The sequence below is a fragment of the Phyllobates terribilis genome, unplaced genomic scaffold (assembly GCF_046119375.1).
Source record: "Phyllobates terribilis strain yellow unplaced genomic scaffold, ASM4611937v1 Scaffold_1__5_contigs__length_1240528914, whole genome shotgun sequence".
NCBI classification, from domain to species: Eukaryota; Metazoa; Chordata; class Amphibia; order Anura; family Dendrobatidae; genus Phyllobates; species Phyllobates terribilis.
In genome coordinates this window covers 808,640,299-808,662,891 of record NW_027362761.1, presented here as the reverse complement: position 1 = coordinate 808,662,891, position 22,593 = coordinate 808,640,299, and the positions used below count along the sequence as shown (strand labels likewise).

The 22,593-nt window shown below is 42.1% G+C and overlaps 1 protein-coding gene across 7 annotated transcripts in view; it reads left to right on the top strand.

Moving 5' to 3' along the window:
* Positions 1-22,593, top strand: part of WDFY3 (WD repeat and FYVE domain containing 3) — a 353,725-nt gene that overhangs the window by 114,170 nt on the left and 216,962 nt on the right. For all 7 annotated transcript variants that reach the window (XM_073637114.1, XM_073637120.1, XM_073637116.1 and 4 more), the window contains 2 exons: positions 10,750-10,960; positions 12,889-13,012. In XM_073637114.1, the coding sequence (XP_073493215.1) occupies positions 10,781-10,960; positions 12,889-13,012 (304 nt within the window). In that variant the 5' untranslated portion in view covers positions 10,750-10,780. The remainder of the gene's footprint in view (positions 1-10,749; positions 10,961-12,888; positions 13,013-22,593) is intronic.

The following is a 22,593-nucleotide window of genomic DNA, read 5'->3' as shown; positions in this document are numbered from 1 at the left end:
GGCCTTCATTTCTTGAAGGAGGTCACAGGAGGCAGTGGGGCGGCCTCCTCCCTCCAACCCGGGTTTTCCAGTGGCTCTTGCCACAGGTCCTTTAAAACCCCTGCATTAAGGATTAGTGTTGTTCCATGGTGGAACCTGCTAGGAGCATAGCAGGATAGCTCAGCAGGATTGAGTGTGGCTGAACCCACGCCTGGGAAGGCTCTGCACCTGTCAGACTTTGAGCGGCGCGGCTGTTGCCCCCGGCAACCGTTGTTTATGGACTCATGTTAACCCGGCTGCGAACCGGAGGACTTTCTGTTTACCCGTGAGTTGCTGAATAAAAGCTGTTATGTTGGACTTGCTTGGGTCACTGGCTCAGTTACTGCACGGTGTGAACACCGCCGCCTTACAGTATATACACATATTTGGTATCGCCGCGTTCAGAATCGCCCGATCCATCAATATATAAAAATTAATACAATCGGTAAACGGCATGACGAGAAAAAAGACCTCAAAACGCCAGAATTACATTTTTTTTGGTTGCTGCAACATTACAATAAAATGCAATAACTGGTGATCAAAACACCGTATCTACCCCAAAATGGTATCAATAAAAATGTCTGCTCGGCGCGCAGATCCCGAAAAATGGAGACGCTATGGGTCTCGGAAAATGGCAACTTTTTTTTTTTAACAAACTTTTGGATTTTTTTTTCACCACTTAAATAAAAAATAACCTATAGATGTTTGGTATGTACGAACTCGTAATGACCTGGAAAAAACAAGCCGTTACACGTCCATATTGACGGAAAAAGTTATGGCTCTGGGAGAAGAGCAGTAAAAAACGAAAGTGCAAAAATGGAAAAGGGCCGCGGCGTGAAGGGGTTTTAAACTTTAAAAAAAAAAAAAAACAGTGAAAAGTTCCCTTTTAAGAATGGCACAGAAAGAAATGAGGTCAAACTGAGTCCAAAGTTTAACCTTTTGGACTCAGATTGCCTTGTTGTAGAGCAAGAACATCAGGGGACATGTCTGAATACTACTTTCTAGTATGGAGACTTGTTTTTTCCCTCCCCTCAAAGGAATGCCCATCATATGGAACTTGTCTAATGTGATCTTAGCCTAAAGTGTATTGGCATGTTAATTTGTAGCTAAAGTTCTTCTTCTTAATTAAAGAGGATGTCCACTACTTTATTGTTGAGAATATAGTAGTAGCAGACCGGGAACACTCGGCAGTGGTCACTAAAAAGTGTATACAGCTGCGATGTTCTGCTCTGTACACTGTTCAATTTCTGAACGCAGCCGGAACTAACAATTGCTGATTGGTGTGCTTCTGACAACCGGCATTTGTCCATTCTGATATTCATAACCTATCCTTAGAATAGGTCATCAATATGAAAATAAGGGACAACTCCTTTAAGGTACACTGGGCGTTCAAAGTCTGTCTGAGAAAGGGTTCCTTCAGACATCTGGTTTTTACATGTATGAGAAAAAAGGACCGATTTATTCTGATCAGAATTTGATCAGAGAGTGGTCTGAGTGTCTTACGTTTTTCTCACACCTGGAAATTTAAAAAAAAAAAGTTTCTCCATTCTGACAGTGTCATTCTAGTGCGGTCCGATGCTTTTTTTAACGTACACATTGACTTGCGTTGCCGATTTTGATCCGATGATTGAAGCACAATCAGACATGTCTTGGCAGTTTTCTAAATCACAGGCGCATGAATGACCCTATAGATTCACAGGTACAAGTGCTACTGATAGCATGCATATGTGAAAATCGAACATCTGAGTGAGCCCTAAGGATTAGTTTGTAGATTCTCCCTGTTTTTGTGTATGTTTCCCTTGGGTTCTCTATTTTGTCTTGCATAAAAAAAATCAGGTTAATTGGCTTCCTAAGAAATTGACCCCAGTATGCTTGTCTGAGATAACGATTGTGAGCCCCAGTGTAGACTGGAACCAATGTGAATGGTGACAATTTTTCATCTACATCTGTAAGGCATTTGTGGTACATCCTACAGACATGCCTGAAAAATCCAGGATTGGAATAACCCTGTAAGTTCCGACAATGGATCCTGTGATAATAATAAATTACATAATAAATTACTGTAGTGATTCATTTATAAGAAAAAAGGTTATTTTCAAATATTTATTACTCATCGATAATAGTATTGAAGTAATGAAGCGCAAAATCAAGAAATCAATTATTGATATGGATTTTCTGGTTGTCTAGGACTGTACAGTATTCAGATGTCATAACTTTTGTATGACTAGACATTGAATTGTTCTAAAAACAATTACTGTATTTTTTGGACTATAAGACGCACTTTTTTCCTCCAAAATTTTGGAGGAAAGTGGGGGGTGCGTCTTATAGTCAAATATATATATATATATATATATATATAATATATATGGCGTAACTGCCATGCGCCCTCACACTCTGAGATTCTGTGCCGGAATAGTCACTGCTCCCCACGTCGGGAATGTGTGCGTGGGGAGCAGTGACCATTCACTCTCTTTAATAGCGCGCACACTGTACCCGCAGCACAGCTCCTGCAGCGGCTCTGTCATCTGTGTGCCCTCTTATTAGAGCCCATGATTATTCACTACAACCCACATACCAGGAAGAGGAATGAGGGGGGGGGCATACATACCAGGAAGAAGGATGAGGGGGGCCATACATACCAGGATGAGGGATGAATGGTGCCATACATACCAGGATAGGGATGAGGGGGGCCATATATACCAGGATGAAGGGTGCAATAAATATCAGAAAGAGGGGTGAGGGGTGCCATACATACCAGGAAGGAAGAGGGATGAGGGGGGCCTTACATACCAGGATGAGGGATGAAGGGGCCTATACATACCAGGAAGAGGGATGAGGGGGTCCATGCATAACAGGATGTGGATGAGCGGTGCCATGCATATCAGGGTGGGGATGAGGGCCACGTATAACAGGAAGGAGGGGGCCATATATACCAGTATAGGGGATATTCACAGAATTGGGGGACATTACCCCTATAACAGTGTCAGCAGCAGACCCCCTCCCCCTTAACAGTGCATCATAACCACATTTTTTGCTTAAACTTTTTTTATATTCTCCTCCTCTAAAACCTAGGTGTGGCTTATGGTCCGGTGCGTCTTATAGTCTGAAAAATACGGTATATCTACAGAACTCTTTGCTTACCTAGATTTATAAAAATAAATTGAATGTGTCTTTTTCTTTCCCAAGCATACTGGGATATTTCAAGATGTATCCCACTCGGCCCCATTTTGCAAACAATTCAATATTACAAAAGACTATTGACCAGTTGTGTTTGGAGAAGCTCAATATCTTCTCTGCTTCATTTCCCAGTTCTTCTTCGATTTGTGAGATTTAATGATTAAAATGAAAGAGAAACTATTGCTGTGTTCTGCTCTCTCAGCATTAAACAATATATATACACACCTGTACTTTTGTACTTTAGTCTTAGGTTTTATTCACATTGCATTAATGGGATAGGTTTGGTGTATGCAGAAGAGCTGCCATTCTGCTGCATAAACTACTTGCATATGTGGGCCAGTATATATCTGAATACATGTTTTTAGTAGACTCTGCTTTTCTATGTAGTAGCATCCCCCAAATAACATATACCATGAAATATACTTATTTAAACATATCGGCCTATAGAAGCTACTTTATGCCTGTATAGTCCCATATGTCACAGGCTTACTGATGTATACCTCCAACAGAATGCTCGAACATGCTGTGAACATGACCATATTTATGTATGAATAGCGTATGTCCTTTCTATTCTTGTGTTTGGTATATCAGAATATATAACATTTCTGTGTTGTAACATTCTCTTAGAAAGGTACAAGCATATCATTCTTGATGTTCGTACAGTTTTAGTTGTTTAGGTCTTTGTGTCAACAACCTATACGGTTTCCCACAGCATTTACACTAAAAGTCCTAAAATGCTGTTGAAAGATGTATTTATATGATAAAACGCAGCTGTTATCAATATTTGCTTCCTTGTGCTTCCTTTCCTTGGGTGCTGCTAATCTGTGCTGGGCTTTAAAAATAATTGATCTCCCTCTCCCTCTGGCAGATGACAGTATAGTCCCTTCTCACGAGGTGTTCTAAGCTATACAGGCAGAGACATGCAGAGACATTGCTCCTTTTCTGACAAGCAGGGAAGAAAGCTGGTTTTAATTGGCTGCTCTGCCATCGACGAAAGATCACTATGTAGAGAAATGGCTGTGGGAAGTGTAAGTAGGCATGGATGTCCACCTGCCATCAGCATATTGCTATACAATCTCCACAGAGATCCTGTCCCTTGTTCTTCCTGGTGGGATGGCCACTGCATCCAAGCAGAGAATGAATTTAAGGGTAGCTGTCCATTCATATAGTCTATACCAGATATTGCAAAAAATTGTGCTTTTGTGGATCTATAGTTTGTCTTTTGACACCATGGTTATTGTCACATCTGTGTCTGAACACACTCCTACTTCTGCCTTTGTCGCTAGGCCGTACTGCGCTGCGGATGTCTCTGGGCAACGGCAGCGTCTTTCAGTTAAACTTTAGGATAGCTGGGAATTGTTCCCCTCCCCTAGTTCACATCTGTTTTGCCATAGGTGAGGCTCTCCCCTATTTAAACACCTGGCAGTCTCTCTGGCTGATAGTTATTAGTTACCCAGGTTTATACTCCTGATGTTCTTCTCTGATTCAATCTGTTTGATTCTTGCTACTATTCTTGGCATCCTCCTATGTCCTTATCTCTTGCTTTTTGTCCCTGACTTCGACCTCCTGGATATGACTAGGCTTAACGCCACTTCTCTGTGCCAGCTCGCTCCACCAGCCTGCAGCCGATTTTTGCACGGGAACCCAAGAAGCCCTGCTGAAGTTCAGCTCCCTGTATAAGGGTTAACGGGTGAAGGCCAGGGTTCCCCTGGAACCTGCTAAACGAATTGCATTATACAAAGCCTTTCCATGGAAGCCATGTTAAGTGCTGCCAGACTGCCAACTACAGTGCACTTTTACAGTTATTGGCCAAGTAATTGTTTGGGTGACAAGTTGTGTACCAATGCAACCTAATTTGCACAAGGATACAAAGTGACATTTGCCTTATTTCAATGCTTCAGTGTATCTTTACCTTTTTGGCTAAAGTTGAAAATGCCGTCCAGTCTTCCAGTATCACGTTATAGGGCAGAGGGAGCTAGGCTGATTGACATATTTGGGGCAAAAGATTCAGTATAATTAGATCTCAATCTTTTCTCATTCTGGGTGTTGGAGTCCAGTGGGTTGTCCTACTGAGTAGCCGCTTTCACAGTGTGAGTGATAACTGTCAATCACTGATAGGGACCAACCACAAAACCATTAAACCCATAATCCAAAATTAACTGCTTTGTAAATTGAAAAAAAAACATGAATGAAAGAGGAGTTTTTGGTCTGGTTTTGGGTTTCCACCCACACTTTCAGCAGAAATGAATGGTTAATCATTGCTCTATAACAATTGGAAGTATATATTTTAAATTTAATGAGCAAAGAAGTAAAAAAAGAAAATATTTGTCCCGAGTTCATCTTTGAGATTTATTAGATGTGACAACGTAATTTAGTTTTTGTAGGCATGCTGAGGGGCACTCAGCGTGCTACGATACTATCTCTCTTCTTTTTGGTACAGTAATGGGCTGATGAGAAAACATACGTTATTATGGCACACACACTTCCTCCTTTAGGAATGCCAAGGGTTGATCTCGCTAGAAGTCAATTTAAAAACTAAAATAACTTGCATCAAGCTGAACTTCATCGGAAAGCTTGCATTCGTTTTTTCATGTCTAAAATCTTTTACTTATTTTAACTACCGTAGTTATATAAGGGCCTGTTAACTAAATACGAAGCAAAAAAAGATGGGACTTCTAGTGTGACTAATGTATTTTAAAGTTCTTTTTGTGACTACTGTGCACTTTTGCAATATGATTATTGCAGATTAGCTACTAATCCAAAATGTTTGTGACTTCGATTTTGCATATGCCGGTCACCACTTGTCCACAGTCACTTACTTTAAGATGCGATACTGGCAATGACTTTGTGTGATGCATTTCACTGCTGATATTGTAGCCCTGTTCTTAACATTTTAACAACATCCATCTTACATGTCAATAGCCACCAAGGCATCTGTGTGATTAGAAAATTCAAATTGCTCCCCATTATGGAGAATAAAAAATAAAAAGTACATAATCTTTAATTGTATTGACCACCTTGCCTCCCACGAACATTGGAAAAAAAATCAATGATCATTTCTACCCTAAATAGTACCAATTAAAACAACAGTTCATCATATAAAAACAAGCCAAAGTACAACTCAATCAGCCAAAAAATCAAAGGCTTGGCTCGGGTTATGGTGGTACAAACATTATTTTTTTTAAGTTGTAAAACATGAAAAAATGTTTAGAGAACTGACTATACATTTCTATGTCAATTAAATAGCAATACTAAAAATTACAACTCATCGTCGACAAAAAATCGTCTACATGTCACCTACATGTACAGCATATCATATGGATCTATCATAAATGTATGAGATGGGAATAGCTCTTGAATACAAACTGTCTCTTCCCCCAACAACTGCTCAGTCCTGCTATTCTCTGATATTTGGAGTTGGGGAAAGTCAGAAGGCCATCAGCTTCTGTCTCCACCCATCTTCTTAATTGTTTCATTGAGTGTGTTTTTTTTTTTTTGTCTAACCCCTAAGTTTCAATTCTTATTAAGACTTGTTAATTCACTTGATAACAGGCTGAAATCATCATTTCTCAATAAACCTCCAGGCTGTAATGCAGCGACTTGCGGCATTACTGTAATGGTCCAGGGTGTGTTTTGACCGACCATGTACCTCCCCCAGGTGACTGGTCACATGACTGTGACATCGCACAGGTCTTGTGCACACAGAAGGTCTGATCACATGACTGTGACATCAGCACAGGTCCTGTCTGTGCACTAGAGGATATATAAACCCTGGTAAATTTGAGACATGTGTGAAAAGGCGTGAGGCCTGTTCCCTGTGTGGGACACAGTTAGCCAAGGGAGGCCTAGTGAGGCCTGGTGAAGCCTGGTGAAGCCTGAAAGGCAGAGGCTGGATGTTATGTGTGAAAACATACCAGTAGCCTTTGAAGGTCCGAGGGCTGGAAACCCCCATCTGGGAAGCCGTAAAGCCACAGCTGTGGCAGAACAAACCTGAAGCAGCTAAGGCTGGGTGCCCACGTAGCGTTTTTCAAGCGTTTATGCTGCGGAATTTCCGCAGCGGAAACGCATCAAAAACGCATGGTAATCCGTACCCCATGGTCCCCAATGGCATTCCACAATGTCAATGCACATGCTGCGGATTTTTCCGCAGCGTTTCTGCAGCGCTCATAAATCCGCAGCATGTTCATTAATTTTGCAGAAGCACAGCGGAATTGCCGCCATTGACTTTCATTGAAACGCATAGAAACCGCGACTGTACATTTGTACAAGCGGCTTCTATGCGTCTCTGTGCGGATGGTACCCAGTTCTGGAGGAGAGGAGACTCTCATCCAGACCTGGGTACCATTGTACCTGTAAAAAAAAGAATAAAATAACAAATAAAGTTTATACTCACCTTTCCGAAGGCTTTTCTCTGAATGCCGGCATCGCTTGAGGACCTGCGGTGACGTCACAGTCATGTGACCGCAGGCCCTTCACCGCTCTGTCTCGCGATAAGCCGGCAGCCGGGAACCAGCCAGGAACGAGCGCTGCTGCACACACCGGGGCCTCGGGGGTGAGTATAGCTTTATTTGTTTTAATTTTTACGGTTCACACTGTATAAATCCATGCCGTTTGCATGGATTTATATAGTGTGACCTAGTTGTCAAGCACTTTCCAAGTGATGCTATCGCCTGGAAAGCGCTTGTCAATCTGCATGCGGAAACGCATGTGAACCCGCATGTGGATCCGCATGTATTCTGCAGGAAAAACACATGCACAATCTGCATGCGTTTTTTCTGCCAGGGAGATGCAGAAATGCTGCAGAAATTTTCTGCTTCATTTCTGCATCGTGGGCACATAGCCTAAAACCCGGCAAAGGTAAAAACACTGATTGGTGTGGACATTTATATTGTTACCTAGCTGAAGGCTGTATCTGGAGCCAAGTGGACATTTCTGTCACTGGAAAGGCTCTTGGACATTATACAGTGCTGGCCAAAAGTATTGGCACCCCTGCAATTCTATCAGATAATACTCAGTTTCTTCCTGAAAATGATTGCAATCACAAATTCTTTGGTATTATTATCTTCATTTAATTTGCTTGCAAGGAAAAAACACAAAAGAGAATGAAGCAAAAATCAAATCATTGATCATTTCACACAAACTCCAAAAAAGGGCCGGACAAAAGTATTGGCACCCTCAGCCTAATACTTGGTTGCACAACCTTTAGCCCAAATAACTGCAAACAACCGCTTCCGGTAATCATCAATGAGTTTCTTACAATGCTCTGCTGGAATTGTAGACCATTCTTCTTTGGCAAACTGATCCAGGTCCCTGATATTTGAAGGGTGCCTTCTCCAAACTGCAATTTTGAGATCTCTCCACAGGTGTTCTATGGGATTCAGGTCTGGACTCATTGCTGGCCACCTTAGAAGTCTCCAGTGCTTTCTCTCAAACCATTTTATAGTGCTTTTGGAAGTGTGTTTTGGGTCATTGTCCTGCTGGAAGACCCATGACCTCTGAGGGAGACCCAGCTTTCTCACACTGGGCCCTACATTATGCTGCAAAATTTGTTGGTAGTCTTCAGACTTCATAATGCCATGCACACGGTCAAGCAGTCCAGTGCCAGAGGCAGCAAAGCAACCCCAAAACATCAGGGAACCTCCGCCATGTTTGACTGTAGGGATCGTGTTCTTTTCTTTGAATGCCTCTTTTTTTTTCCTGTACACTCTATGTTGATGTTTTTTCCCAAAAAGCTCTACTTTTGTCTCATCTGTCAGAGAACATTCTTCCAAAACATTTTAGGCTTTCTCAGGTAAGTTTTGGCAAACTCCAGCCTGGCTTTTTTATGTCTCGGGGTAAGAAGTGGGGTCTTCCTGGGTATCCTACCATACAGTCCCTTTTCATTCAGACGCTGACGGATAGTACGGGTTGACACTGCTGTACCCTCGGACTGCAGGGCAGCTTGAACTTGTTTGGATGTTAATCGAGGTTGTTTATCCACCATCCGCACAATCTTGCGTTGAAATCTCTCGTCAATTTTTCTTTTCCGTCCACATCTAGGGAGGTTAGCCACAGTGCCATGGGCTTTAAACTTCTTGATGACACTGCGCACGGAAGACACAGGAACATCCAGGTCTTTGGAGATGGACTTGTAGCCTTGAGATTGCTCATGCTTCCTCACAATTTGGTTTCTCAAGTCCTCAGACAGTTCTTTGGTCTTCTTTCTTTTCTCCATGCTCAATGTGGTACACACAAGGACACAGGACAGAGGTTGAGTCAACTTTAATCCATGTTAACTGGCTGCAAGTGTGATTTAGTTATTGCCAACACCTGTTAGGTGCCACAGGTAAGTTACAGGTGCTGTTAATTACACGAATTAGAGAAGCATCACATGATTTTTCAAACAGTGCCAATACTTTTGTCCACCCCTTTTTTAGGTTTGGTGTGGAATTATATCCAATTTGGCTTTAGGACAATTCTTTTTGTGGTTTTTTCATTGAAGACAAATTAAATGAAGAGAATAATACCAAAGAATTTGTGAGCCACTGAGATGGACTCGGTTATAGCAGTTATGAAGTATAATAAACTGCTTGATTGTGAAATACTGGAAAATGTGGCTGGTGTGCTTTAATTGACCCGGTGCAGCGAGTGTCCCCCAGCATGATGACTAACGCTGCCTTACAAGGCTGACATATATTTCTTCCTACTCCCCATTACACATAAATGTTCTGCCTAGGGTTCTTCTGTCTTTAGTTGAAATAGAGAAAGCCACTGCTATACACCAATAGCAGTGGCTTTTCTCCCAGGGAGCAAAAGGGTCAGGTGTTTGAAATCTGAATGCCTAATCCCGATCTTTCCCATCATAATCATCATCTGTTGGGAGAGACGGGAGGCCCCCATAAACATTTGTCAGTCTTTAATCTTATGTGTATGGAATCCTTGTTTGCTCAAAGCCCTCACAATCGACTGATATCCCATTAGGAATGATTTAAAGTGATTGTCCAGGATTAGAAACACATGACTGTGTTGTTTCAGGAAAAGCCCCACCCCTGACCATGGGTTGTGTCCTTCATTGCAATTCAGCCCCATTGAAATGAATGGAGCTGAGTTCCAGTCTCACACTCAACCCATGGTAAGAGTGCCACCGGTTCTGAAAGATGGCAGCCAAGTTTTTGTTTGGACAACTCTTTTAATAGGAAATTTATATACCTGCCAAGAACCTAAAGCTGCCAAAAATTGATTTTTTTTCCTACAGTCCATCCTGTGGGCATCTGAACCATTGCCTGTATATGCATTAGTGTTTTACTCCATGGTGTGAGCGGTGGATTAGGTATTACCTGTATGTACATGTTACCTGTCATGTTTGTCCTGTCTGTGATAATGGTGAGATTACTACTGAAATGTGATCTATATAAATGGCATTCGTCTTTTGTGTTGTGAACTTCAGTGTCAACAGTGAAAACTTGGATATTTTAGGATTTTTTTTTTTTTAATAAAAAAAAATCCCCTAAGTTCTTACAGAGCTTGACTGAAGCTGTACTTTTCTGCTGACACATTTTCTTTATCTTCCTGTAGGTGAAAAGGTTGCATTAACAAAGGTGCAACCATGAATATGGTGAAGAGAATAATGGGCCGACCTCGGCAAGAGGAGTGCAGCCCGCAGGACAACGCTCTGGGCTTAATGCATCTCAGGCGGCTCTTCACCGAGCTTTGCCATCCTGCCAGGCACATGACTCAGAAAGAACAGGAAGAAAAGCTTTACATGATGCTGCCAGTCTTTAATAGGGTCAGTCCTTGTTTGTACATTATTTATAAAATGATCCAATGGTTATCCGTCATTTGTCTCTTATTTATTCCCAGTATGATCAGGTAAAGCAGAGCAATGTACAAATAATATAACAACTGTTTTCTAGAGCTGCAGCTTGTACTCAAGAGCTTATTTCTTACGGTAATTGACAACCATAGCTGTTTAGAAACTTGGACTGTTTTTACACACAAATACACTTCCCTGCTCTCTCTTCCTTTTTCCACTTCTCATTAATTGTTACATAGTTCCCTTACCAAATAGACCTACAACTACTGCTTATGTCGGTTTGCCTTAGTACACTTATTTGCATTGGCTGATCGCATGCATTAAATGACCACCAACGGCTGCTTGTAAACTGATCGGCGGTCATTTAATAGCTGGGTCCAGCAAGCAAAAAAAAAATGGATCCGTTACAAATGAAAGAAAAACTGATCCATTACAAATGAAAGAAAAACTTTTTCCATAGTGTCTGCACCACTTTTTGCAAACGGATTGCTGCTGGATCCGTTCTATCTGATCACTACTGGAGATTTGAACTTGGCTTTAGACTGTATTTACATTGGTTGATCGCAGGCATTAAATGACCAACAATCGGCTACATGTAAATTAATACTAATACTCATTTGTCGAGTGATTGGCGGTCTGTCTAGACTGGCTGATGATCGGTAAATGAGCATTCCTAGGATCGCTCGTTCTTTATTATCAGCCAGGTAAATGCACCTTAAAATTTAGCTTTGGGAACACTTACATGACAGTTCACGTACACCATAGATCAAGGATGTCAAACTCAAATACAAATTAAAAACTTGAACAAAGTCGCGGGCCAACTTTGATATGTATTAAAAAAAAAAAAAAAGTCTACAATTGAGGAACTTTTTTATATCATCTAATATGGATACAAACTTAAAATGTACTTTGTGGGACAAACCCTTTAATCAATAAATCTTAAGAGACAGACCACATGACCGAAGCATTGGTATTTCATCGCAGGCAGGGGCGCACAAAGAAATCACAATGTCCCATAGCAGAAGCTCTAATTGGGTCCAAAAAAACCCAAAAAACGTAATGTTCAGTGGGGTCACAGAAGAGCATATCTCACAACTTTGCAGCCTTTATAAAGTAATTTTCCTCCTATTGAAGCCCTAGATTGCTCTTTCATTTCCCCCATTAAGTTGATGCCAACAAAAATGCCTCACAAACATGATATGATATCCCCAGAGTGAATTCCTTCACTGTGCACTCCACACGCACAGTATGGTGACCCCAACACAGTGTGATGCTCCAACTGTGATCTCCATACAGCCCTCTACACAGTATAATGGGCTTCACATAGTCCTCCATACTGTATAATGGCCCCACATAGTCCTCCATACAGAATAATGGCCCCACATAGTCCTTGATACAGAATAATGGCCCCACATAGTCCTCCGTACAGTATAATGGGCCTCACATAGTCCTCCATACTGAATAATGGCCCCACATAGGCCTCCATACAGGATAATGGGCCCCTCATAGTCCTTCATACAGAATAAATGGGCCCCACATAGTCCTCCATACAGAATAATGGGCACCACATAGTCCTCCATACAGTATAATAGGCCCCACATAGTCCTCCATTCAGAATAATGGCCCACATAGTCCTCCATTCAGAATAATGGTCCCACATTAGTCCTCCATATGACGTTGTGAGCCAAATATAATCACCCTGAGGGCCAGTTTGCTTGATCTATGGAATATGTGTCAATGTGGACTCCTCCTCTGAGAGTCCTTTCTCCAATAAATGGCAGGGAACCCCTGTAAAATATGGTGTCTAATCAAGTTTTAATGCATATGTATGTTGAGAAGGATGAGTTTTCTAATTTGTAAATTTAGGCATATAATAGGTTTCATTTTATTTTTTTGTTCAGGTGTTTGGAAGTGCACCTCCTAACTCAATGACTGAAAAGTTCTCAGACCTCCTACAGTTTACTACACAAGTTTCACGCCTGATGGTCACTGAGATACGAAGAAGAGCATCTAACAAGTCCACAGGTTTGTTGCTAGAATATATATCCCATTTTATTTGGCCTTATTAACACAATTGAACATCACATAAAATTTATTTTGAAATGTTCTTAACCAGACCTGGGCACAATGTGACCCTCAGCCACATGCAGCCCTTTAGCTGTTCTTGTCTGGCCCGTGGACTCACGTCAGGCCATCATATTGTGTGGGGGACTGTGTCGGGACATCATACTGTGTGAGGGACTGTGTCGGGACATCATACTGTGTGAGGGACTGTGTCGGGACATCATACTGTGTGAGGGACTGTGTCGGGACATCATACTGTGTGAGGGACTGTGTCGGGACATCATACTGTGTGAGGGACTGTCGGGACATCATACTGTGTGAGGGACTGTGTCGGGACATCATACTGTGTGAGGGACTGTGTCGGGACATCATACTGTGTGAGGGACTGTGTCGGGACATCATACTGTGTGAGGGACTGTGTCGGGACATCATACTGTGTGAGGGACTGTGTCGGGACATCATACTGTGTGAGGGACTGTGTCGGGACATCATACTGTGTGAGGGACTGTGTCGGGACATCATACTGTGTGAGGGACTGTGTCGGGACATCATACTGTGTGAGGGACTGTGTCGGGACATCATACTGTGTGTAGATGTAGTGTGTGGGGGGGCTGTGTGGGAACATCATAGTGTATGGGTGATTGTAGGGAGATCAGATTGCATAGGCTGCTTTATGGGCAAATCATACTGTGTGAGGAGCTTTGTGGGGACATCATACCGCGTAGGCTTTTTGGGAACATAGTTCGTATGGGGCTTTGGAGAAAATCATACTGTGTTAGGGGCTTGGTGGGGACATCATTATACTGTGTGGGGACATCCTACTGTTCGAGGGGCTGTGTGGGGGGGATATCATATGTTGTGACATATTTTGTGGGGACATCATACTGTGTGAGGATCTTTTTGGGGACATCATATTGTGTTGAGCGCTTTTGATCAAGATACAGGGGCAGAATAGCAGGAGCAGTATGATTTATAAAGTTTATAAAAAGCAGTAAATTATATGGTTTTAATTAGCTACTACAAGTAGGAATACATGGTGCAGTAAGCCCTATTGTAACCTGTATTAGCAGTTGCAGCTAGTCAACACACTTAATTCTGTTCAATTTTAAGAAAGAAAAATTGATATAAAACAATAATAATGAGTAGAATTAAGTTTGACCCTCCATAACAGTCACAGTATCTCATGTGACCCCTTGGAAATATTAATTGCCCATCCTTGTTCTTGATGCATTTATATGTTTAAATAGAATCTCCTGTGCTTCCCAAATCCGAGAGCAGCATAGTAAAGAGATCCAGCTCAAGTTATTACAGTTTCTATGATTTGATTAAATATTTTCATGTAAAAGCGGTTGCCGCCGGAATTGCAAACTATGATTATTAGCAAAATTTACAAACTTTCTGATGCTTGCAATAAACCAATGAAACCAGAACAATCTAAATAGTTCAGTACAATTAATACAACACGTGTAAGGTATAGGATAAAATACAATGAGAATAACATTATACACTAGTACCTTTTTAGATAGTAAAACTATATCCGCTGCTGGTATTCCAATATTAGTCTTGTGTATTGTCCTTGAAATTTCAATAGAGGAAGATGCGGCCACACTCGCTATAGATAGTTGGCAATAGTGTAAGTGCCTGTGAACCTGTATGGCATATAGGACAAGACAAGTGAATTAGCATGATAGTAGATTAGTATCGAATCAAGGAAATACTGACTACCGTTTGAAAATGACACCAAGTAGATTATAGTTAGAGTATCTGGAATAATCTTGCTTGTATGGATTCATCTTTGTGTTGATTGGAGTTCAAACTAAATTGCTGCTAAACATAAAGTGGTGGTAGTGAAGCTAAAATACAATCTAGGATCAAGGGTCCAGTGCCTTTGAGTGTACTGTAAGTTCCATGTGTGCATGGTGGGGAGATCAGCGTTCCTGGCACCTGTGTGTACGTTTCTTGGTACGGCGTGTGACGTCACTCGCTGCAAAGTATCGTGGCCTGAGAGACCTACTCTCTCAGGCCACTGTTCTTTGTAGTGAGTGACGTCACACACTATCCCCAGGAGCAGGAATTAATTTGAACCCCACTCAACACAGTGACACACAAGTGGGATTATCCCAGATATTCTAACCATATTCTATTGTAGTTGGCAATTGATTCTCTAGCAATTTAATGGCATACTGGATCACTAGTTTTGTCCTATATGCCTTTCTGGTTCTCAAACACACTTTTTCCAACTATGTATACCAAACACGACACCATCTTCCTCTATTGTAACATAACAAGTGGTTTCTCCAAATGCAATGCAAAATACCACTTTTATGATAACTGCATTCCCATCATTTTTCAACCCCTTCATGACAAGCGTCCTTAGTACTTGGTAGAAGATCTTTTGCTATGATGACCTGCAGCAAATGTGAAGCATAGCCAGACAAAGCTTCTGAAGATCTCCATGCCTGAATTCCAGAATATATACCTCTATTGACCCTCTCGTACTGGAAACCTGCATGAGGAGGGCAAGATGGATGAAATCAAGTATCTGGAAATCCGTGGAGAAATCATCATGCCTTCTGTAAGGAAGCATCATTGAACTTTCCAACAGGAATATGATCTCAATCATACCTCAAAATCCTCCAAGGCTTGGTTTCAGAAGAGGTCTTGCAAGATTCTGGAGTGATCATCAGTGACACCTGACTTGAATACCATAGAAAATTTTTGGTAGGAGTTGTAAAACGTGGTTGCAATATGTAAACTTAAGGATATTCGTGAACTGGAGACCATTGCCCATGAGGAACTCTACCAGAAGCTGGTAACTGGCTGTACAGTCATGGCCAAAAGTATTGAGAATGAGACAAATAGTAATTTTTCCAAAGTTTACTGCTTCATTTTTTGTAATGGCAATTTGCATATACTCCTGAATGTCAAAGAGTGATCAGCTTAACAGCAATTACTGTACTTGCAAAGTCAATATTTGCCCAGAAAATGAACTTTAACCCCCAAAACACATTTCAACATCATTGCAGTCCTGCCTTAAAAGGATCAGCTAACATCGTTTTAGTGATTGATCCATTAACACAGGTGTGGGTGTTGATGAGGATAGGGCTGGCGATCAGTCAGTCATTGTTAAGTAACAATGACATCACTGGACACTTTAAAAGGAGGCTGGTTCTTGGTATCATTGTTTCTCTTCAGTTAACCATGGTTATCTCTAAAGAAACATGTGCAGCCATCATTGCACTGCACAAAAATGGCCTAACAGGGAGGAGTATCGCAGCTACAAAGATTGCACCTCAGTCAACAATCTATCGCATCATCAAGAACTTCAAGGAGAGAGCTTCCATTGTTGTCAAAAAGGCTCCAGGGCGCCCAAGAAAGACCAGCAAGCGCCAGGACCGTATCTTAAAACTGTTTCAGCTGCGGGATCGGACTACCAGCAGTGCCGAGCTTGCTCAGGAATGGCAGCAGGCTGGTGTGAGTGCTTCTGCACGCACTGTGAGGCGGAGACTCTTTGAGCAAGGGCTGGTTTCAAGGAGGGCAGCAAAGAAGCCACTTCTCTCCAGAAAAAACATCAGGGACCGACTGATATTATGCAAAAGGTACAGGGAGTGGACTGCTGAGGACTGGGGCAAAGTCATTTTCTCTGATGAATCCCCTTTTCGATTGTTTGGGACATCTGGAAAACAGCTTATTCGGAGAAGAAGAGGTGAGCGCTACCACCAGTCTTGTCTCATGCCAACTGTAAAACATCCTGAAACCATTCATGTGTGGGGTTGCTTCTCAGCCAAGGGAATCGGCTCACTCACAGTCTTGCCTAAAAACACAGCCATGAATAAAGAATGGTACCAGAATGTCCTCCAAGAGCAACTTCTCCCAACCGTCCAAGAGCAGTTTGGCGCCCAACAATGCCTTTTCCAGCATGATGGAGCACCTTGCCATAAAGCAAAGGTGATAAGTAAATGGCTCATGGAACAAAGCATAGAGATTTTGGGTCCATGGCCTGGAAACTCCCCAGATCTTAATCCCATTGAGAACTTGTGGTCAATCATCAAGAGACGGGTGGACAAACAAAAACCAACAAATTCTGGCAAAATGCAAGCATTGATTATGCAAGAATGGACTGGTATCAGTCAGGATTTGGTCCAAAAGTTGATTGAGAGCATGCCAGGGAGAATTACAGAGGTCTTGAAGAAGAAGGGGCAACACTGCAAATATTGACTTGCTGCATTAACTCATTCTAACTGTCAATATAACCTATTGGTACTCATAATATGATTGCAATTATATTTCTGTATGTGATATAAACATCAGACAAACACTAATAAAAACCAGAGGCCAGCAGATCATGTGAAAATATAATTTTGGTGTCATTCTCAAAACTTTTGGCCATGACTGTATATCATGTTTGCAGTAGGTCATAACAGCAAAAATGCTCTACTAAATACTAAAGACTTGTCATGAAGAGGTTGAATAATTCTGAGACTGTAGTAGTCAGGAAAAGTGTCATTTTCTGTTGAATTTAGAGAAACTGCTTCTTTTCATGTGTTGAGCTAATTAAATTGTTTTTAATTAGTTTGTTGAAAACAGCAGAACGTTTGTCAACTTTGAATATGTATTTTAATGGAATTTAATAAAGAAGATATTTTTAAGAAGTGATGTATCGCGTGGTCTGTGGATAAAGGCTTGCGCAAATGCTTCTGCCTCTTCATGTAATCGCAGACATTCTTGAAGTTGTCGAGATCAGGGTTCTTGGGGCCATATCATCTCTTCCAGGACTCCTTGTTCTTCTTCACACTAAAGACAGTTCTTAATGACATTGGCTGCAAATTTATTCTGCAGCAGGACAAGGACCCCAAACACACAGCCAATCAAATGCCTCCCTAATGATCTTGCATGATAGATAAGTATCTACTTGTATTACTTACCATTGAGGACACCATCAGTCTTGACCAAATTACCAACTCCATTTGCAACCACCATGCTTTACTGTTCCCTGCAGTCATTCATTATTGTAGTGCTCTAGCCCTTCAGTAAACAAACTGCCTTCTGTTACAGCCAAAGATTTCACGTTTTGACTCCTCAGTCCAGAGCATAGTTGAGTCAATTGGCCTTGTTTCCATGTCGAAGTGCAATTCTTCTTCCATGAAGGCCACTTTTGGACAGACTTCTCCGAACAATAGATGGATGTAGTTAGATATCACTGGTTGCTGCCAATTCTGAGCTGATAGCACTGCTTGACATTTTTCAATTTCAAAGGGAAATAAGCATGTTGCATTTTTTATCTGCTTCAGAAAGTTTCCTAGGGCTAACCACTGCGTCTGTTGATCTCAGTGTTTCCATTTCTTGATATCCTCAATGCTAAAAAATACAGGTAGACCCTTATCTATCATGCAGTACCATGAGGGAGGCATCTGATTGGCCCCAAATTTATTCTACAATAGGACAACGACCCCAAACATACACCCAATGTCATTAAGAACTATATTCAGCGTAAAGAATTTCAAGGAGTCCTGGAAGTGATGATTTGGCCTCCATAGAGCCCTGATGTCAACATTGAGTCTGTCTGGGATTACATGAAAAGACAGAAGGATTTGCACAAGCTTACATCCACAGAAGATCTGTGGTTAGTTCTCCAAGATGTTTGTAACAACCTCCCTGCAGAGTTCCTCCAAAAACTGCTTGCAATTTGTACCCAGAAGAATTGATGCTTTGATGCTCATCTGAAGGCAAAGGGTGGTCACACCAAATATTAATTTGCTTTAGATTTCTGATTTGTTTACTTCTCTTATGTTAATTGTTAATAATAAACTATTCACACTTTTTTTTATTTTTTGAAGGCATTTTTACTTTGCATCATTTTTTCCTCACCTTTCTAAAGTCTTTGCACAGTACTGTAGATATAGCTGTCTAGGGGGGGAAGCTCATATAAATGATAATATTGAATCAAATAATAGAAAATTAGATCCCCAAGCGCCTCTCACCCTCTGTACTGTCCCTGAATAGGTTAAACAGCTATTCTTTGCTACACAATTGTCTCCCTTCAATTTTTTTTTCCGAGTAAAGAGTAAATAAAGCAAGCGGAGAATGTATGTAGTGGTGAAAATATATGTCTTGCTCTCTACACTCACTTCCATGAGAAACATCCAAGCAAGCAAAGAATAAAAGGAGAGTTCTTTTTTCGATTCTATGGGAGTTACAGAGCAGTCCAGCAAGCGTGCTTGGTTGTTTCTGTATGTCCCTTAGAAGTGAATAAAGGAGGCTGTTCTGAGATTTAATGATTCCAATCTCCATGTAGGTGCAGGTCCCAAACATGGGATCTCATCTATCAGTCATGTACAGTGGGTACGGAAAGTATTCAGACCCCTTTAAATTGTTCACTCTTTGTTTCATTGCAGCCATTTGGTAAATTCTAAAGTTCATTTCTTTCTCATTAAAGTACACTCTGCACCCCATCTTGACTGAAAAAAACAGAAATGTAGAAATTTTTGCACATTTATTAAAAAAGAAAAACTGAAATATCACATGGTCATAAGTATTCAGACCCTTTGCTCAGTATTGAGTAGAAGCACCCTTTTGAGCTAGTACAGCCATGAGTCTTCTTGGGAATGATGCAACAAGTTTTTCACACCTGGATTTGGGGATCCTCTGCCATTCTTCCTTGCAAATCCTCTCCAGTTCCATCAGGTTCGATGGTGAACATTGGTGGACAGCCATTTTCAGGTCTCTCCAGAGATGCTCAATTTTGTTTAGGTCAGGGCTCTGGCTGGGCCAGTCAAGAATGGTCACAGAGTTGTTCTGAAGCCACTCCTTTGTTATTTTAGCTGTGTGCTTAGGGTCATTGTCTTGTTGGAAGGTGAACCTTCGGCCATGTCTGAGGTCTAGAGCACTCTGGAAGAGGTTTTCATCCAGGATATCTCTGTACTTGTCTGCATTCATGTTTCCTTCAATTGGAAACAGTCGTCCTGTCCCTGCAGCTGAAACACACTCCCATAGCATGTTGCTGCCACCACCATGTTCCACTTGTTGGGTAGGTGAGGAGCAGTGTCTGGTTTTTTCCACACATACCGCTTAGAATTATCACCAAAAAGTTCTATCTACGTGTCATCAGACCAGAGAATCTTATTTCTCATAGTCTGAGAGTCCTTCATGTGTTTTTGATCAAACTCTATGCGTGCTTTCATATGTCTTGCACTGAGGAGAGGCTTCCGTCGGGCCACTCTACCATAAAGGCCCAACTGGTGGAGGGCTGCAGTGATAGTTGACTTTGTGGAACTTTCTCCCATCTCCCTACTGCATCTCTGGAGCTCAGCCACAGTGATCTTGGGGTTCTTCTTTACCTCTCTCACCAAGGCTCTTCTCCCACGATTGCTCAGTTTGGCTGGATGGCCAGGTCTAGGAAGACTTCTGGTGGTCCCAAACTTCTTCCATTTAAGGATTATGGAGGCCACTGTGCTCTTAGGAACCTTGAGTATTGCAGAAATTCTTTTGCAACCTTGGCCAGATCTGTGCCTTGCCACAAACCAGGGGAGGAGTCCTGAGGAGATAATTTGCATATTTCCACTGCATTTTGGGGTAAGTGAAGAGTCTCCGCGAGCTCAAAGAACACTGGATTTTGGCTGTTGGAGCTGAAAAGAGGACATCGGTAAACCAGGGGAGGAGTCCTGAGGAGATAATTTGCATATTTCCACTGCATTTTGGGGTAAGTGAAGAGTCTCCGCGAGCTCAAAGAACACTGGATTTTGGCTGTTGGAGCTGAAAAGAGGACATCGGTAAACCAGGGGAGGAGTCCTGAGGAGATAATTTGCATATTTCCACTGCATTTTGGGGTAAGTGAAGAGTCTCCGCGAGCTCAAAGAACACTGGATTTTGGCTGTTGGAGCTGAAAAGAGGACATCGGTAAACCAGGGGAGGAGTCCTGAGGAGATAATTTGCATATTTCCACTGCATTTTGGGGTAAGTGAAGAGTCTCCGCGAGCTCAAAGAACACTGGATTTTGGCTGTTGGAGCTGAAAAGAGGACAACGGTAAACCAGGGGAGGAGTCCTGAGGAGATAATTTGCATATTTCCACTGCATTTTGGGGTAAGTGAAGAGTCTCCGCGAGCTCAAAGAACACTGGATTTTGGCTGTTGGAGCTGAAAAGAGGACATCGGTAAACCAGGGGAGGAGTCCTGAGGAGATAATTTGCATATTTCCACTGCATTTTGGGGTAAGTGAAGAGTCTCCGCGAGCTCAAAGAACACTGGATTTTGGCTGTTGGAGCTGAAAAGAGGACAACGGTAAACCAGGGGAGGAGTCCTGAGGAGATAATTTGCATATTTCCACTGCATTTTGGGGTAAGTGAAGAGTCTCCGCGAGCTCAAAGAACACTGGATTTTGGCTGTTGAAGCTGAAAAGAGGACAACGGTAAACCAGGGGAGGAGTCCTGAGGAGATAATTTGCATATTTCCACTGCATTTTGGGGTAAGTGAAGAGTCTCCGCGAGCTCAAAGAACACTGGATTTTGGCTGTTGGAGCTGAAAAGAGGACATCGGTAAACCAGGGGAGGAGTCCTGAGGAGATAATTTGCATATTTCCACTGCATTTTGGGGTAAGTGAAGAGTCTCCGCGAGCTCAAAGAACACTGGATTTTGGCTGTTGGAGCTGAAAAGAGGACAACGGTAAACCAGGGGAGGAGTCCTGAGGAGATAATTTGCATATTTCCACTGCATTTTGGGGTAAGTGAAGAGTCTCCGCGAGCTCAAAGAACACTGGATTTTGGCTGTTGGAGCTGAAAAGAGGACATCGGTAAACCAGGGGAGGAGTCCTGAGGAGATAATTTGCATATTTCCACTGCATTTTGGGGTAAGTGAAGAGTCTCCGCGAGCTCAAAGAACACTGGATTTTGGCTGTTGGAGCTGAAAAGAGGACAACGGTAAACCAGGGGAGGAGTCCTGAGGAGATAATTTGCATATTTCCACTGCATTTTGGGGTAAGTGAAGAGTCTCCGCGAGCTCAAAGAACACTGGATTTTGGCTGTTGGAGCTGAAAAAAGGACATCGGTAAACGGCGCGCGCATTTTGAAGCATTTCACTGTTTTCAGAACATTAACAGTAAGAACATGGAAGAGTCCAGGAGCCATTTGGTGAGCTGCATATCCTGCTACATGTTCACAGACTTGCCAGTGGAAAAGCCAAACTTCACATGCCAGAAATGCAAGCTTGTGTCCCTGTTGGAGGAAAAGTTGCGAAATCTAGAAGAGAGGTTAACTACCTTGAAAATCATTAAGGAAGGTGAAGAGTTCTTAGACAGAGCAGAATTATCTCTTCATGATTCAGAAAGAGAAGAAATTCGAACTGCACCTGACGAAACAGAGGAATGGAAGCATGTGACCCACAGAAGCAGGAGGATCGAGAGGCAGTCAGCACCCATACTGCTCAGGAACCAGTACCAGGCTCTCACGCAGGAGAACCTTGAAGAAATACAGCAAGATAAGACTTTGCCAGCAATGAATAACCTTGTAAGCCCTCAGAATCCTCCTGGATGGAGAAAGAGAAGAATGTTG